This window comes from Oryctolagus cuniculus, chromosome 11, assembly GCF_964237555.1.
Source record: "Oryctolagus cuniculus chromosome 11, mOryCun1.1, whole genome shotgun sequence".
Taxonomy (NCBI): Eukaryota; Metazoa; Chordata; class Mammalia; order Lagomorpha; family Leporidae; genus Oryctolagus; species Oryctolagus cuniculus.
Window position 1 is genome coordinate 28,507,898 of NC_091442.1, and position 16,945 is coordinate 28,524,842.

General features: G+C 56.1%; 1 protein-coding gene across 1 annotated transcript; it reads left to right on the plus strand.

Annotated features, from left to right (window-relative positions):
- Window positions 1-6,026: 6,026 nt before the first annotated feature.
- On the plus strand, window positions 6,027-6,882 carry OXT (oxytocin/neurophysin I prepropeptide). Its single transcript, XM_002710916.5, has 3 exons — window positions 6,027-6,246; window positions 6,461-6,662; window positions 6,739-6,882. The coding sequence occupies exons 1-3, from the start codon at window positions 6,127-6,129 to the stop codon at window positions 6,792-6,794; spliced, it is 378 nt and encodes a 125-aa protein (XP_002710962.1). The 5' UTR covers window positions 6,027-6,126; the 3' UTR covers window positions 6,795-6,882.
- The last annotated feature ends 10,063 nt before the right edge of the window (window positions 6,883-16,945 follow it).

Here is a 16,945-nt window from a genome sequence, read left to right on the forward strand (position 1 = left end):
TCCAGGGTGGGATAAACAGCACGGCATTCCCAGACATGGTGGGGAAGTCTCCGGGGTTAGATTGTGCACAGCCTAGTGTGGAGTGGTTCAGCCCTGGGCTGCCAGGTGAGGACCAACTACTGGCAGTGCGCAGGTGGCTGGGTAAAGAGGCGTGCAGGCGCCAGGCTAATGGGTGTGTGGTCCTCCCTCAATTGTTTCATCAAGGAGACCAGTAGGCCTGGGTAAGCCTAAGGGCATCCCTCCTATTTTCCCTACCCCCAGGTATTCTGCATGAAATCACACATCCCGTCTTCTCTGAAGCCACTGGGAGTGTCCCCCTGAACGTCCCCTGTGTTATTTTCCCGACTTCCAAGTACAGAGCTGAAGCCCCATTGACTGCTGCAACAAGAGACAAGGGCAGCTCTGGCGGGAACAGACCAGGTCGGGAACCTTCCCTCCCCGGCAGCCCTGTTGTAAACCGAAACCCCCTGAAGCAGGCCGCCCAGGAGGTGCTGGGGGCAAGCCCCCTGCTGGGTCTTCCGGAAGCATTTGCTCAGCACAGGCTCAAGCTTGAAGCTGCCAGAGTTGTTACAAGGCACCCGTGTCCATGAGCCAAGCACTGCCCGGCCCAACTCTGCAGTTCTGGTTTCACGACCTCAGACCAAGAACCTGTAAAGGGGGCCGGCACTGTGGCACTGCCATCCCATATAGGCACCAGTTCGAGTCCCAGATGCTCCACTTCCAATCCAGCGGATGGAAGACCTCTCTGTCTCTCCCTCTCTCGGTAAGAACCTGTAAGAAAGAATCCCACAGGAGTGCTGCTGAAGGGCCCAGGAGGGCACCAGGAAGATCTGAGCTGCAGAAGTCCCGGCCCAGCCAGACCCCACAGTGGCCCCGGGGGTCCCCCAGCTCCAGGAATCCCCCACCCCCCAGCTGTCGGGGCACGTCTTGTCCCGGAGGCTATGCTGGGCTCCACACCGCGGCACAGTTTGTCGCTGCCAGAGGCAGAGCCCGAGGGTGCTGCTGCTAATGCCAGCACCCCATGTCAGGGGGCCTGGGTTCAAGTCCCAGCGACTCCACTTCCGATCCAGCCTCCTGCTGGTGCACTCCCTGGGAGGCAGCCAATGATGGTTCAAGTCCCGGGGCCCCCAGCACCCATGTGGGAGATCTGGATGGAATTCTGGGAGCCTGGCTTCTGTCTGGCTGTTGTTGGCATTTAGGGAATGGACCAAAAGTGGAAGATCTCTATCTCTTTCTCTGCACCCGCCAATACAGTTGATTTGGGAAAGAACTGAAGGCTGTCAACGTCTGTCCTGCAATTCCCCCTGATTTCCAGCAGAGGGCAATCTCATGAAGATAGTAACAGAGCCCTCAAAAATGGAAAAGCTGGTCAATGAACTTAACATTATTTTTTATTTATTTATTTATTTTCCCCTTCAAAGAAACCTTTATTTAAGGAATACAGACTGCATGCATTTCATAAATACAACTTTAGGACTAGTGATTCTTCCCACCGTACCCACTCTCCCACCCCCTCCTCCTCCTCCCTCTCCCATTCCCAGTCCCATTCTCCACTAAGATCCATTTTCAATTAACTTTATACACGGAAGACCGACTGTATACTAAGTAAAGAGACAACATTACTTTAAGAACCAAGACAGGTCAGGGGAGTGTGGGGAACTGCTCTGTCTCTCTGAAAGCACACAGCTGCTTACATCTGCCGGGCTTTCTCAGCTGAGTGTATTTGCGGAGTTGCTTTTTTTTCCCCTTAAGATTTATTTATTTATTTTCAAGGCAGAATTACAGACCGAGAGATGGAGAGAGAGCTTCATCCACTGGTTCACTCCCGAAATGCCACAACAGCAGGAGCTGGACTGACCCAAAGCCAGGAGCCAGGAGCGTCTTCCAGGTTTCCCACGTGAGGGCAGGGCCATATTCCACTGCTTTCCCAGGCCATAGCAGAGAGCTGGATTAGAAGTGGAGCAGCCGGGACTCGAACCGGCGCCCATATGGGATGCCGGCACTGCGGGCAGAGGCTTAACCTACTTCGCCACAGCACCGGCCCCAAGTTGCAGACTTTCTAACGTTCCCTCTCTGTGCCTGAGCCTGTACCGTTTCAGAACAAGGCCCTTTCCGACCTCGCCACCATGCCATTATGTGCCTAACAGATCAAACAACCCCTCCTCTCCTCTGTTCCCCGGCCCTGGAAACCCCGGCAGCTTTGTGGCTCGCGTGCCCTGGGTGCTTCGCGTACAGAGTGACAGTCTTCGGGACTGGCTCCTGTAGCCTGGCATAACACCCTCAGTGTTCACCCGTGCTATAGCGTGGGGCAGAGTTCCCTTCCTTTCCCTTTTTTATTTTTTTAAGATTTATTTATTTGAAAGGCAGAGTGACAGCGAGACCTTCCATCTGCTGGTTCACTCCCCAAATGGCCAGGACAGTCAGGGTTAGGCAAAACCAAAGCCAGGAGCCAGGAACACCACCTGGGTTTCGAACATGAGTGGTAGGAACCCAAACACTTGGACCAAATAAATAAATAGCGGGGCTGGCCATGGCCAACTTCATCGATCTTCAGCCTGGACCTCCCTGCTGCACTTCCGACTCTTCTATCCAAACGCCTGCTGCAGCTCCCCCGGGTGTGCGTGTGCACCACAGAGGCGGCGTGCCCGCTGAGCCCCTGCTCAGGGGCGTGAGGCTGCAGGGGCACTTCCCTGTGGCTGCCCGGGAGCTCTCGGGTGGCACCGAGGTGCGTCCCGCCAGCGGCCTCTGGCTCCAGAGGGACCGCGACCTGGTTGACCTCCTTGCATCCTCGTGAGATCCTGCCCAGACCCTGACCCACGAATGCTGCAGAATGAGCAGGTGTGGCTTAAGCTGCTCCACGCGTGATGCAGCGTTAGGCAGCAGTAGAAGAGGAACGCCTCAGGGCAGGGTGCTTGAGACCCCACCCCCACCCCCACCCCCGCCGCCCCGTGTCCCACGCTGGCTCTGGCCCCTTCCTGCCGGTGCACACCCTGGGGGGAGCAGGTGCGGGCTCGAGCGTAGAGGAAACAGGGCCGCAACCAGAGACAAAGGAAGGAAAGCGCCCCCCCAAAACAAACCTTGAAAAGTGGCCCCCGTTACCCTGTCTAGGGAGGGAAGGTGCCCTAAGTTCTGCTTCTGTCAACTCCAGTCAGAAATCTGCCTAGGCTGGCGCCGTGGCTCACTAGGCTAATCCTCCGCCTACGGCGCCAGCACACCGGGTTCTAGTCCCGGTTGGGGCGCCGGATTCTGTCCCTGTTGCCCCTCTTCCAGGCCAGCTCTCTGCTGTGGCCAGGGAGTGCAGTGGAGGATGGCCCAAGTGCTTGGGCCCTGCACCCGCATGGGAGACCAAGAGAAGCACCTGGCTCCTGGCTTCGCATCAGTGCGGTGCACCGGCTACAGCAGCCACTGGGGGGTGAACTGATGGAAGGAAGACCTTTGTCTTGGACTCTCTCACTGTCCACTCTGCCTGTCAAAAAAAAAAAGAAAGAAAAAAGAAATCTGCCTAATAAACCCGCCCCTGGTGTCTCTTTTACCAACATACTGGGCCCACGGGCCACTGGAAGCGTGGTCCTACGTCACGTAGGCTGCAATTTCAACCCACCAGTGCTGCAACAGCTAAGGTATGCTGCTGGCGAACCTACAAATAGTGTGAGGAATTTGGGATTGTGGCTCAGTGCGCAGGAAATGATTCCGGCTGAGCCTGCTGACGTTAATAAGCTGCTTGGCTCCTCCACTGTCTCTGGTGCTGTTTGAACGCGGGGAGTTTTCCCACCCAGCTTTCTGCAGCACAAGTAGCTGAACTCCTGCCACCTTCGTAGGAGCCCGGGGCTGGCTGAGTTCCTGGCTCTTGGCTCTGGCCACTGTCCAGCCCTAGACTGCAGACATCTGAGGGCTAAGCAAGAAGATGGGAGTCCACTCGCTCACTCTCTCACCTCCTTTCCCTCTCAAATCAATAATTAAAGGAAAGAAAAGGAATGCCCCTTAGGACGTGCACCTGGCTCCTCTCCCTACCTCCTACGCGTGCTCGGGTGTGATCCTCATGGCAACACCTGCCGGCGACCCCGAGTGAGTGCAATCGGCCCTCCCCAGAAGGCTTTACTCATCCACCGCGATGCCGGTGCCTGGTGCCGGTGCCCGGTGCCGATGCCCGGTGCCGGCTGTGATGGGAAGGTGCGGGTCACTTACTCTGTTTGCTAACCCGCTGACACCTGTTTCCAGCTCGCTCTCCCCTCCTGCGCACACAGCACCCTGAGGGCTGAGGCTTCGGTCTGCGGCGCTCCCTGGTGTTTCCAAGTGTCCTAAGGGGACCCGTGCGGGTACAGAGAACCCATGGAGCAGGGACGGCATCTGCCACTACGGTGATTGTGTGTGTGTCGAGCTGGGGCAGAGGCCGCTTCACGGGGCCCCCTGAGGTCAAGGGCTCGGACGTCCAGGCCAGGAGTGCCAATGAGCGCAGTGGGTGAGAGGAGACCGGCTGCTGATTCATAGCCCAGGTCAGCCTGAGCAGCTGCTCCTCCCGGCCAGCTCACCCCGTGACACAGGGCTCTCTGACCTGCCTGGCCCCACTTGCCCAGCACCCGCCGAGGAAGGTCAGGGCCGGCCTGGTCTCCTCTCCCAGGGAGGAGGCGGCCCCGGACGGCAGGACTGGCCCTGCTGAGTCCAGGCTCTGCTGCTGGCTCCCATGCTGCAGCAGGTCCAGTTCCCTCGGAGTCGACTGAGACCGCGTGTGTGTGCGTGTGCGTGTGCGTGTGCGTGTGTGTGTACCAAACACAGTGGTCTGACAGTCGGCCCCGGGCCCCCACTCCCCACAGGGAGCTCCTCCCTCAGCGCCATCCTGCAATGGGCCACTGGACGTGGGCAGCTGGGCAGCATGGGTCCCGGCAGCCGGCTGGCTGGAGTTTGTTTTTTGTTGTTGTTGTTGTTGTTTTTTAAGATCTACTTATTTGAAAGGTTGAAAGGCAGCATGACAGAGAAAAAGAGATCTTCCACCTGCTGGTTCACTCACCAAAAGGCCTAGGCTAGGCAGAAGTCAGGAACCCAGAACTCTATCCGGGTCTGCCAGTAGGGTGTCAGGGACCCAAGTTCTTGGAATTTTGTCTCCTGCTTTCCCAGGTGCATTAGCAGGGAGCTGGATTGGAAGCGGAGCAGCTGGGACTTGAACCATTGCCTGTCTGGGGTGCTGGACCCGGCACAAAGCTGCTTAGCCACTGCACCACTATAGGGCGAGTGGACAGTGCATCACCTCCACCATTGCAACCTGGACCAGCGCCCCTTCCACTGGAGCTTTTCCTCTTTCTTCCTTTCTTTTTTCCACTTTGAGATATATTAGGGATGAAAAAATCTCCTTCCAAAAGTTTTTAGATGCATGAAGCCAAAGCCAGCAGGTACACAAGAGAACAAGGTAGCGGCATGAGGGCACCTCTTTATTTGACAACAGGAAGGAGGTTGGCAGACCCAATACCGGCCGTCACCCCCACCCCCCACTCTTCAGGAATATTTGCAAGGGCCGCGCTGTGACAGGGCTACCTGTCCGGTCATCTCCATTTGTGACGATGCCACGGGCAGACATGGCTCACTCCCCTGGGCTTCGCTGCCTCCCTCCCAGGAGGTCAGAGAAAGGTGAGGCCCCGCCCACGCCAGGTGCAGGAAGTGGGGTGGGAATGTGGGCTCAGGAAGCAGAGGCCCCCTCCTCACATACGGAAGACAGATACATATTCCAGGCAGCCCAGGAGGGCAGGAAGGAGGAGGCTTCTCCAGGCCCACCGTCCCCATCGGCCACCCTCTCCGGGTATTGGGATTCCAGAAAAACAGCCCCTGGCTGAGTGGCAGCCCCCTCTCTAATTCCAACCTGAGTGTCTCAGGCCACCCCAGTCTGCTCCCTGCCCTGTGACACCCACCATCTGTGCCCCAGTCTATTAGCCCAAGTAGTGACCTTGACCCAGGCCCAGCTCCTGCAAATGAAAGGGCCGGCCAGGCACACACGACCTGACCTGCCCGCGACCTGGCTGTGACCAGTCATGCAGCCACCCTCTTAGACGGGGCTCGGCCGGCCCAGCGCCCAGGTATAAAAGGACCGGCCGGAGAGACGCCCACCAGCCACTGACCCGCATCCAGCTCTCCCGCACCATGGCCGGCCCCAGCCTCGCCTGCTGCCTGCTCGGCCTCCTGGCGCTGACCTCGGCCTGCTACATCCAGAACTGCCCTCTGGGCGGCAAGAGGGCCGCGCTGGACCGCGACGTGCGCAAGGTGAGTGTTCACAGAGGCGCGGCCCAAAGCTCCCTTCCCCTGCCCGCCCCAGCCTCTCTGCAGGGGAACCCTGCGCCTCCACGCCCTTGACCACGCGGAGGCCGTGACAGCGCCCCGCGCCCCGGCTCCCGCAGACCCCTGGTCCCTGCCCCGCACCCCGCCCGGCCTCACGGGGTCCCCGGGCCCTGCGCCTCACCCCCGGCCGTCCCCGCAGTGCCTCCCCTGCGGCCCCGCGGGCAAGGGCCGCTGCTTCGGGCCCAGCATCTGCTGCGCCGACGAGCTGGGCTGCTTCGTGGGCACCGCCGAGGCGCTGCGCTGCCAGGAGGAGAACTTCCTGCCTTCGCCCTGCCAGTCGGGCCAGAAGCCGTGCGGGAGCGGGGGCCGCTGTGCCGCCGCCGGCGTCTGCTGCAGCGCCGGTGAGTGGGCTGCTGGGTTCCCGCAGTGGGGCGCGGGGCCTGGCCGGGCCGCCCCTAACCGCACCTCTCCTTGCAGACGGCTGCCGCACCGATCCCACCTGCGACCCCGAGGCCGCCTTCTCCGAGCGCTGAGCACAGAGGGCCCCGACCCCTCGGATCGCACCCCTCAGCCACTCCCAGGAATAATAAAAATAAAATAAAGCAGATTTTCTCCCTTCAACTCGACTTGTGTCTTAACTGTCGGGAAGGGGAGGGGTGGGCCTGGGCCATGATGAGCGGTGTCTGGCTGGGGCAACCAGGGCAGATCGCAGAGTCTGGGGACAGTCATTCCCACCCCCCCACTCCCGTGGCCAACCAGGCCAGCCAGGTGCAGAGAGGAAGGAGGGAGCCACAGGCCCTGTTTTCCTGGCTCCCAGCAGGGGCTGCCACACATCAGGCTGAAGCAGTGTAGTGGGCCCCACACCGATCCCTGGCAGGACGCCTGCGCAGAGCTGGCCCTGGGGAGAGGCCTCTGGGGACAGGGCCAGCTTTGGAGCCACCAGGTTTCCAAGGAGCTGGACTCTCAGACCCCAAGGAGGCCCCTGGGGAGCTGGGCTCGCTCCCCAGCAGGACGCTGGCCTGCTGTCCTCAGGGCTGGGTTTGAACCCTGCTGAGTCTGAGCCCTGCTCCTGCCTGGACAGAGGCCCTCCAAGAGGAGACCCTGAGTCCTGAGAGCCCACGACCCGAGAAGGGACCGCAAAACACAACGGACAGGATGAGAGGCGCCCGCCAGCTGCACCACTCACGGCTTCCTGGAACAAAGACCCTTTTGGAAATCAGCTAAAGCCCATCCCTGTCACTCAGAACAGGTCCCACCCACCCACTCAGGTCACCAGGCAACTGGAGATGCAGGCCCATGCTCCCACTCTCCAGGAGGAACAGAACCGGCCAGTGCTCTCCCACGGCGCCTGCACCTGGGCAGAGCAGAGAGCTCAGAGGCAGATCCTCCAGCAAGGTGAGGGGGGAGGCAGGCGAAGCGGACCTATGGGGTGGAGACCTTGAGCCAGGTGAGGACTGGGAAGGGATCAGGGCTTCTGCGTATGTGTGGTCCGTTCACTTTTTGTGCATATCACACTTGACTTACAAGTTCTTAAGGGGCAGGCAGTTGGTAAGGCTGTTTCAGTCCCACCTGGGGTGCTGACCCCCCATATGTGAGGGCCTGGATCCAGACTTGACTCCGGCTTCCTGCTGATGCACCCCCAGGGGGCAGCAGGTGATGGCTGCATATCTGACTCTCTGTCACTCATGCAGGAGACCCCGGGTTTGGCCTGGCCCAGCTCTGGTTCTTGTGGGTATTTGGGAAATGAACCAGCGGATGGAAGATCTCTCTCTCTCTCTCTCTCTCTCTCTCTCTCTCTCTCTCTGTTTTTTTTTTCTCTCTCTCTCTGTTTTTCTGCCTTTTAAAGAAAATAAAACTAGATTTTTAAGTATAATTTTAATTGGGGCCAGCGCTGTGGCGCAGCGGGTTAAAGCCCTGGCCTGAAGCACCAGTTCTAGTCCCGGCTACTCCTCTTCTGATCCAGCTCTCTGCTATGGCCTGAGAAAGCAGTAGAAGATGGCCCAAGTCCTTGGGCCCCTGCATCCATGTAGGAGACCAGGAAGAAGCTCCTGGCTCCTGGCCTTGGATCGGCGCAGCTCCGGCCGTTGCGGCCATCTGGGGAGTGAACCAGCAGATGGAAAACCTCTCTCTCTGTCTCTACCTCTCTCTGTAACTCTGTCTTTCAAATAAATAAAATAAATCTTTAAAAATAATAATAATTTTAATTGATATACTTTATTTTTTAAAGTTTTTAGGGGCCAGCATAGTGGCACAGGAGGTTAAACCACTGCCTGCGATGTTGGTATCCCATTTAAGCACCTGGTTGAATCTCAGCTGCTCCACTTCTGGTCCAGCTCTCCACTGATGAACGTGAGAAAGCAGCAGGCCACCCTTATGGAGACCTGGATAGAGTTCCAGGCTCCTGGCTTTAGCCTGGTCCAGCCCCAGCCGACGTGGCCATTTGGGGAGTGAACCAATCATAGAAGGTCTCTGTCTCTCTAGAACTCTGCCTTCCAAATAAATAAATAGATAATACCTAATACAATGTAAATGCTGTACAAGTAGTTGCTATGCTGTATTGTTTAGGGAATAATGACATGGAGAAAATATGTACTTTTTGTTTCTCTAATTTTTTAAAGACATTCATTTATTTGAAATACAGAGTCAGGAGCCAGGAACTCCACCCTGGTCTCCCACACGGCTGGCAGGGACTGGAGCACTCGGGTCCACTTCAGCTGCTTTCCCAGGTGCATCCGCTGGGCGTTGGATGCTGTCCCCTGTGCTTTTCACCTGCACTTGGTTGAGTGTGTGGATGCAGCACCATTGTCCCACTGATGTCTCTTCCTCGGGCGTCCCGGAGGTGACATCAACGGGGGTCTCATGGATGTGTTGAGGAGAATGGCCGAAGAAATTCACACCAAGTGAATCCCAGCAGGGGCCACACCGGTGCAGAAGTGAGCCTGCTGCTCTTCTTCACTGTTGCTCAGGCCCACAGCCCCTGGGACCTGAGGGGACGACACTAGATTGCTTGGCGGTTCCCGGCCTCCCGTGAACATCACGGTGCCAAAGTGAAATCCCAGAGAATGTGCCTCACACGGCACACTTTTAAAACTATGTAGTGGGTCTCAGCAGTAATACCAAGTAGAGAGAGGAAAAGTCACTCATTACAGAAATGGTGTCCAGGGGCCGGCGCTGTGGCACAGTGGGTTAACACCCTGGCCCAAAGCGCCCGCATCCCATATGGGTGCCAATTCGAGATCCAGCTGCTCCACTTCTGATCCAGCTCTCTGCTGTGGCCTGGGAAAGCAGTGGAAGATGGCCCAGGTCCTTGGGCTCCTTCACCTGTGTGGGAGACCTGGAAGAAGCTCCTGGCTCCTGGCTTCAGATCAGCTCAGCTCCGGCCATTTCGACCAATTGGGGAGTGAACCAGTGGATGGAAGACCTCTGCCTCTCCCTCTCTCTCTCTCTCTCTCTCTCTCTCTCTCTGCCTCTCCTCTCTCTGCGTAACTCTGACTTTCAAATAAATAAATAAATCTTAAAAAAAAAAGTAATAGGCCAGCGCTGCGCCTCAATAGGCTAATCCTCTGCCTGCGGTGCCAGCACCCCGGGTTCTAGTCCCAGTCCAGGCGCTGGATTCTGTCCCGGTTGCTCCTCTTCCAGGCCAGCTCTCTGCTGTGGCCTGGGAAAGCAGTGGAGGATGGCACAAGTGCTTGGGCCCTACACCCCATGGGATACCAGGAAAAGCACCTGGCTCCTGGCTTTGGATCAGCGCAGTGCGCCGGCCACAGCGCGCCGGCCACAGTGCGCCAGCCGCAGCGCCCATTGAGGGGTGAACCAACAGAGAAAGGAAGACCTTTCTCTCTGTCTCTCTCTCTCACTGTCCACTCTGCCTGTCAAAAAGAAAAGAAGAAGAGAAGAGAAGAGAAGAGAAGAGAAGAGAAGAGAAGAGAAGAGAAGAGAAGAAAAGAAAAGAAAAGAAAAGAAAAGAAAAGAAAAGAAAAGAAAAGAAAAGAAAAGAAAAGAAAAGAAAAGGTGCCCTTCCACAGGTAAGTGTCCAGGCAGGGCCACACTGGGTGGCATGGTCAGTACAACCGCCTGGTGATCGCACCTTCAGGTAATGACTAACAGGAAAAGGGGCAGGAAAGGCCTCCTCTACAAAAGCTTGGGCACCAAGGACAGGCTGGATGGGACAGTCGGTATTCTCCTCCGGCCTCAGCACCATAGCCAGGCTTAGATACCCTTGAACTGTAAAGAATGTATTCACGGAACACTTGGGGAAGCTTGGAGTGTGACTAACCATTGGATGGTGATAATGTATTTTTTGAGTTTTGTATACATGTGATAAATACGTGTTAAATACAACTTATGGGGGGGGGTGCATTGTGTTGGACTGAGCTCTGGGGCCAGGTTCCAACAGACAGTGTGAAGACGCCACTTGGGTGTCTGGCAACCCGTACCAGAGTGCCTGGTTCAGTCCCAGCTCCACTGCCAAATCCGGCTTCTGTTAATGTGCTCCCTGGGAGGCCGCAGGTGATGGATCAAGTGCTTGAGACCTTGTTACCCACATGCAAGACCCGGATTGTTTTCCTGGCACAGTCCAGGCTGTTGTGGGAGTTCGGGGAGCGAGTCCGTGGACGGAATATCTTTCTTTCTCTCTGCCTTTAAAATAAAAATGGAGATAAGTGGAGTCCCTCGTATCAAATGTCATGGAATCAGAGTGGAACCCGAGAGGCAGGCATTAGTCTAGTGGTTCAGACGTCCACGTTCTGCACCAAAGTGCCCCAGTTTGATTCCCACCTCTGCTCCCGACTCCTGCTTCCTGCTAATGCAGACCCTGGGAGGCAGTGGCGATGGCCCAAGTGACTGGGTTCCTGTCATTCACACGGGAGACCTGGATTGGGTTCTCCATCCCTGGCTTCGGTTATGACCCAGCCCCCGCCATTGCCAGTGCCCGGGGGAGGGAACCAGCAGATGAGAGCATTCTCTCTCCCTCCCCTCCCCCAACAGATAAAGAGAACCTGAAACTTGAAGGAAGCGTGTAAGTCCCCAGGCACATCAGGGCTTCCTGAAAACCTGAGCCAGCCCCACGCGGTCAGGCCCCGCTGCTTTAGCCCCTACAAGAAAACCAACCCAGAGTCACCTGGCGGGAACCAATCGCTTTTTTTTTTTTTTTAAGGTTTATTTAGTTATTTGAAAGGGAGAGTTACAGAGAGGCAGAGAGAGAGAGGTCTTCCATCTGCTGGTTCACTCCCCAGATGACCGCAATGGCCGGAGCTGCGCCGATTTGAAGCCAGAATCCAGGAGCTTCTTCTGGGTCTCCTATGCAGGTGCAGGGTCCCAAGGACTTGGGCCATCTTCCACTGCTTTCCCAGGCCAGAGCAGAGAGCTGGATTGGAAGCAGAGCAGCCGGGACTTGAACCGGTGCCCATATGAGAAGCTGGCAGTGCAGGTGTCGGCTTTACCTGCTACGCCAAAGTGCTGGCCCCACCAATCTCTTTTGAAACATCATTTGCTTCCTTGTTACCACTGGGAGCACTCATTCTGTTTTATAGAAGAAAATGCTGGGAAAAAAAAAAAAAAAAGAAAATGCTGCTGATTTCAGAATCACTGATCCAAGCCATTTGTTTATTTTTAAAGATTTATTTATTTACTCAAAAGACAGAATTAGAGAAAAGGAAAGACAGAGAGAGACCAACATCTGCTGGTTCATTTCCCAAATGGCTTCTTGTGGGTCTCCTACATGGGTGCAAGGGCCCAAGGACTTGGGCCATCTTCCTTGAAAAAAAATAAAAACAAAACAACAACTAATGTGCTTTTTCAGCCACATTAGCAGGGAGCTGGATTGGAAGCAGAGCAGTTGGGACTCGAACTGGCTCCCATAAGGGATACCAGCACTGCAGGCCATGCCTTCACCTGCTGCACCACAGCGCGAATCCTGATCAAAGCCATTTAGAACTTAAAATTACATTTGTTTAGAATTCTAATTTTGGATGTAGGGTGTACTGGCTGGGATGTACTTCCAAATGGGTTGGGGGTGTGGGGGATGAGTGGAGGGCTCCGTGGGTGCCATGAGGAAATGGAAGCTTGTTGTGGAAGCCAAGGAGGTGAGACAGTCACGCACCTGCCACGAAAGGTGCTGGGTAAAGGATCAGCAATTGTGCAGATTACGTCCTCTGACCTCAATGCATAAAATTAAAGATAACGAAAGGATGGGCAAAGAAAATTCTCATGCGTCTGCACTCTAAACACTGATTCCAAATAGTCCTTGGGTCAGCAAGGTAATCACGGCGAAATCTCCAAATCCTTGGAATGGGGAGTCGGGTGGGAGTGGGGGTACGGAGCACTCAGTGGCTGAGGACGAAAGCAGGATCCAGAGAGAAATGAGGAGCGTTACACCAGAACAGGGAACAGGAAAGCCACATCTGTTTCCCTTTTGCTTTTTGTTTTGTTTTTGATATTTATTTATATGAAAGGCAAGAGTTGTGTGTGTGTGTGTGTGAGAGAGAGAGAGAGAGAGAGAGAGATCTTCCATTCACTGATTCATTCCCTAAATACCCATAGCAGCTAGGGCTGGGCCAGGCCAAAGCCAGGAGCCAGGAACTCCATCTGTGTCTCCCACGTGAGTGGCAGGGGCTCAGGTACTTGGTGCACCATCTGCTGCCTCCCAGGATGCACCGAGGGGCCGGGACAGCAATGGACACTCTAACAGGGGTACCCGCCTTCCAAGCAGCAGCTTAACCTGCTGCACTGTTACCAATTTGCTTATTAATAATCTGAAATATTAATAAGCCATGTGAGTTCTTGCCACATATTCAGAGGAGAATTCTGAATACTGGCACAAATAAACCAGGCCCCATGATAAGTTTTAAGCTTTTTATTTAGTGAGGGAAATGCATGAGAGTGAGGGTGTTAATCTAACCTAAGAGAGAAGGGAAAGTCTGGAAACTAAGTTGGAATCCACACCAGGCAGAAAGCAGGCCAAAGCCACGAACAGCGAGTGTTTGGTTTTGAGCAGCTATTGCCAAATTATCCCGGGCACCTAAGCAAAGGCAGAGTGCACAGGCAGCCCAAAGGACACATGCCCCAAAGGCATGGGGCAGCAAGGGACCGTAATGGCAAAAAGGGCAAAAGAGCCCGACCCACCATGTTTCAGGCCTTTAATCCACTTCCAGAGGGGAGTGCTTAATTAGCCTGATTGGCAGATGGGCACACGGGAGTGGTCAGGCGAGGAGATGAGATCACACAGTGGGCGTGGTGAAGGCGTGGTCTTCCAGCTCACAAACCTGATCAATTTTATCCTATCTGCCTGTCTACATCAGCACCACAACACACATGCCCCCTTTTTTCTTTTCCTTCCTTCCTTCCTTCCTTCCTTCCTTCCTTCCTTCCTTCCTTCCTTCCTTCCTTCCTTCGTTCCGACAGGCAAGAGTTACACACAGAGAGAGAGACAGAGACAGAGAGAAAGGTCTTCCTTTTCTGTTGGTTCACCCCTCAAATGACTGCTACGGCCGGCCCGCTGCACTGATCTGAAGCCAGGAGCCAGGTGCTTCCTCCTGATCTCCCATGTGGGTGCAGGGCCCAAGCACTTGGGCCATCCTCCACTGCCTTCCCGGGCCACAGCAGAGAGCTGGACTGGAAAAGAAGCAATCGGGACAGAATCTGGTGCCCCAACCAGGACTAGAACCCCGGGGTGCTGACGCTGCAGGTGGAGAATTAGCCTAGTGAGCCATGACGCTGGCCCCATTTTTCTTTTTTAATCAGCTGAATATTGAATTCAAGTTCTGCAAAGATTGACAGAGAAAACTCAAAAACACATAAAAGGAAACCAAATAAAGTCAGGATGGAAATAAATTAAAGACAAAAAATCCATAGTGTAGACTGATAAAACAGAAAGCTGTTTTTTCTTCTTTAAGTTAATTTTTTTTCTTTAAGTTAATTTTAATTAACTTGAAAGGCAGACATACACAGAGACAGAGGCAGAGGCAGAGAGACAGATCTCTTCCATCTACTGGAATCCAACCTTAAATGCCCACAATAGCCAGGGCTTGGTCAGGCTAATGCCAGGAGCCCAGACCTCAATCCAGGTCTCCCACATGTACGGCAGGACCCAAGTACTAGAGAGCTCACCTGCTGCCTATCTATCTATCTATCTATCTATTGGAAAGGCTGAGTTACAGAGAGACAGATACAGAGAGCCTTCCTTCCACTGGTTCACTCCCCAAATGTCCACAATGCCTGAGCTGGGCCAGTCCAAAGCCAGGAGCCAGGAGCTTCTTCTGGGTCTCCCACATGGGTGCAAAGGCCCAAGGATTTGAGCCATCTTCTGCTGCTTTCCCAGGCCACAGCAGAGAGCTGGATCAGAAGTAGAGCAGCCGGGACTCGAATCGGCACCTATATGGGATGCTGGCCCTGCAGGTGGCGGCTTTAACCTGCTGCATCACAGTGCCGGCCCCACATCAGCTATTTTCAAGAAATATTAAAGCAGAGGCAGACAATTGGCCTAGTAGTTAACACACCACTTGGGACCCCCCCCCAATTCCCACATCAGAGTACCTGGGTTCAAGTCCTGCCCCCGACTCCTGATTCTGGTTTGGTGCTAATGCAAACTCCGGGAGGCAGCAGGTGATAGCTCAAGTGGTTAGGGCCCTCCAACCCACTCAGGGGGGCCGGGTTAAGTTCTCAGCTCCAGGCTTTGGCAGGGTCCCAGGGAATGCTTAAAAAGGAGATGCTGCTGTGAGAACTCCGGGCATGGGGGCCCAGACTCCTGTTACCTGCCCTCTGCAGACCCTGTTACCCCGGAGAGCTGGACAGAGGAGAGCAGGAGCTCCCTGTGACCTGGGGGATTTTGTCCCTGCCTGACTCAGGGGCTCAAGGACAGGGATAAAGAGGAGGAGAATGTCCAGGGGTTGTGTGGCTGGGGTGGGCAGCTCTCACTTGCCCCCTCCCAGTGGTAGGAGTCTGTGTTCGGAAGACAGGTGCAGGAGAGGGGTCTCTGAGGATGAGGAAGGCTCTGTTCTGAGGTTGTCCCAGGTCCAGATCCAGCACAAGGCATTGGATGCAGTGCAGCCAAGCCCCCCACCCCGCACTGCCCCTGTCTGGTCCAGCGCCCGCCCTACCCCAACCTGGGGGCAGGCCCTGAGTGGGCTGAACAGGACAGAGGCAGGGCCTGTGAGAGGCGTGGAAGCCCACACGGCCTCTGTCCCTACTGGCTGGACTCAGTCACTCCGGCGCTGCCGCTGCGGAGCCTTCGGCAACCAGGTCAGGGGTGAGAGCAAATGGTGCGCCGAGCAGACCTGAAGAGGACCTGACCCTGCCTTGGCACCTGGACTCCGAAGGGGATGACCCAGGCTGAGCTGCTTGAGTCACAGGCTCTGCCCAGGCCTGGGTGTCCACGCTCAGAGCGACTCTTTGCCTGCGCTCCCGCCTGGCCTCAGAGCTGCCGAGGATACCCGAGGAGATGCAGCCGCTGCTGCCCCCAAGACCTGGAGCAGCAAAGCCCAAGGGCGCAGAGAACAGAGCAGACAGAGAGAAAGAGGATGGGAGGTAATGCAGGGGCCGGCATGGGAGGGAGCAAGGGCCATGGGGTGGCAGGGGCGGAGGGGAAGAAAGGGGCTGAGGGCAGGTGGGACCCCCAGGCATGGAGGGCTGCAGGGGCAGAGGCTGAGGGCTGGCCATGCCCTTGCCCTAAAGTTGCATGCACCCAAGGGCATCCAGTTCTCATGTGCTGGAGCCAATGTGAGGGCACACGTGGTGCGTCCGTGCCCATGGGCCCATGTCTCGGCTGTGGCTCTTTTTCAAATTGTTTTTTTTTCTTTCCTCCCTTCCTCTCTCCCTTTCTCCCTCCCTTCCTTCCTCCCCCTTTCTCTCTCTTCCTTTCTTTTTGAAAGGCAGACACAGAGACATAGAAAGGCAAAGAGAAAGACTGAGAGATCTTCTGTCCACTGGTTCACTCCCCAAGTGCCAGCAATAACCAGGGCTGGGCCAGGCTGAAGCCAGGAACCCAGAACTGAGTCAGGGTCTCACGTGTGGGTGGCAGGGACGGACTTCCTTGAGCCATCACCTGCTGCCTGCCAGGATGTACGTGAGCTGTATGCGGTTCTGCACCTGGTTCCCAGGGGGCTCTGCCTGGGCCATGGTCAAAGTCTTCCCACAGCCCCAGCAGTTCTGTTTGTGTGTTTGTGTGTGTGTGCGCGCGGGTGTGTCTCTGTAGCCTCCGGGCAGGTAGCTGGGTGGTGGGTGCACCAGGATAGACAGCAGGTGGCGCTGTCTCCATGGGCCTGGGGGGAATGTTACCCCCCTACCTCACCCCTCCTTCTCGGCAAGCTCCGATCAGACAGACGTTGGGCTGGGATTCAGGGACCTGGGTGGACAGCCAGTCTCCTGGGATGAAAGGAGTTTAGTCCCGCTCCCTGGCTCGCCCCTCCTGCCTGTCTCCTGTCACTCTCAACCTCCCTGTCTCTCTCTCTGCTCCCACCTGTGTCTTTCTCCCCTCCCGGAGCCTTCCCCACTCCCACCCTCCCCGAGCCACTCCCCCAGGTCGCTGTCCCTGGTTCTATCCATCCACGACTCAGTGGGCCGAGGCTGCTTCCGGTCTTTGGTGCAGACTCGCCCACACTTCAGGTGCGGGGTCTGACCGGGGCGGGGGTCGGCACTGCAGCACTCCCTTCCCCTCCCCCACTTGCAGAGACTGAGCCGGACACCAGGG

Coding starts and splice junctions, on each gene's coding strand:
- OXT (XM_002710916.5), top strand. CDS start 6,127: ATGGCCGGCCCCAGCCTCGCCTGCTGCCTGCTCGGCCTCCTGGCGCTG. Junction 6,247..6,460: donor TGGACCGCGACGTGCGCAAG/GTGAGTGTTCAC, acceptor CCGTCCCCGCAG/TGCCTCCCCTGCGGCCCCGC. Junction 6,663..6,738: donor CGGCGTCTGCTGCAGCGCCG/GTGAGTGGGCTG, acceptor CTCTCCTTGCAG/ACGGCTGCCGCACCGATCCC.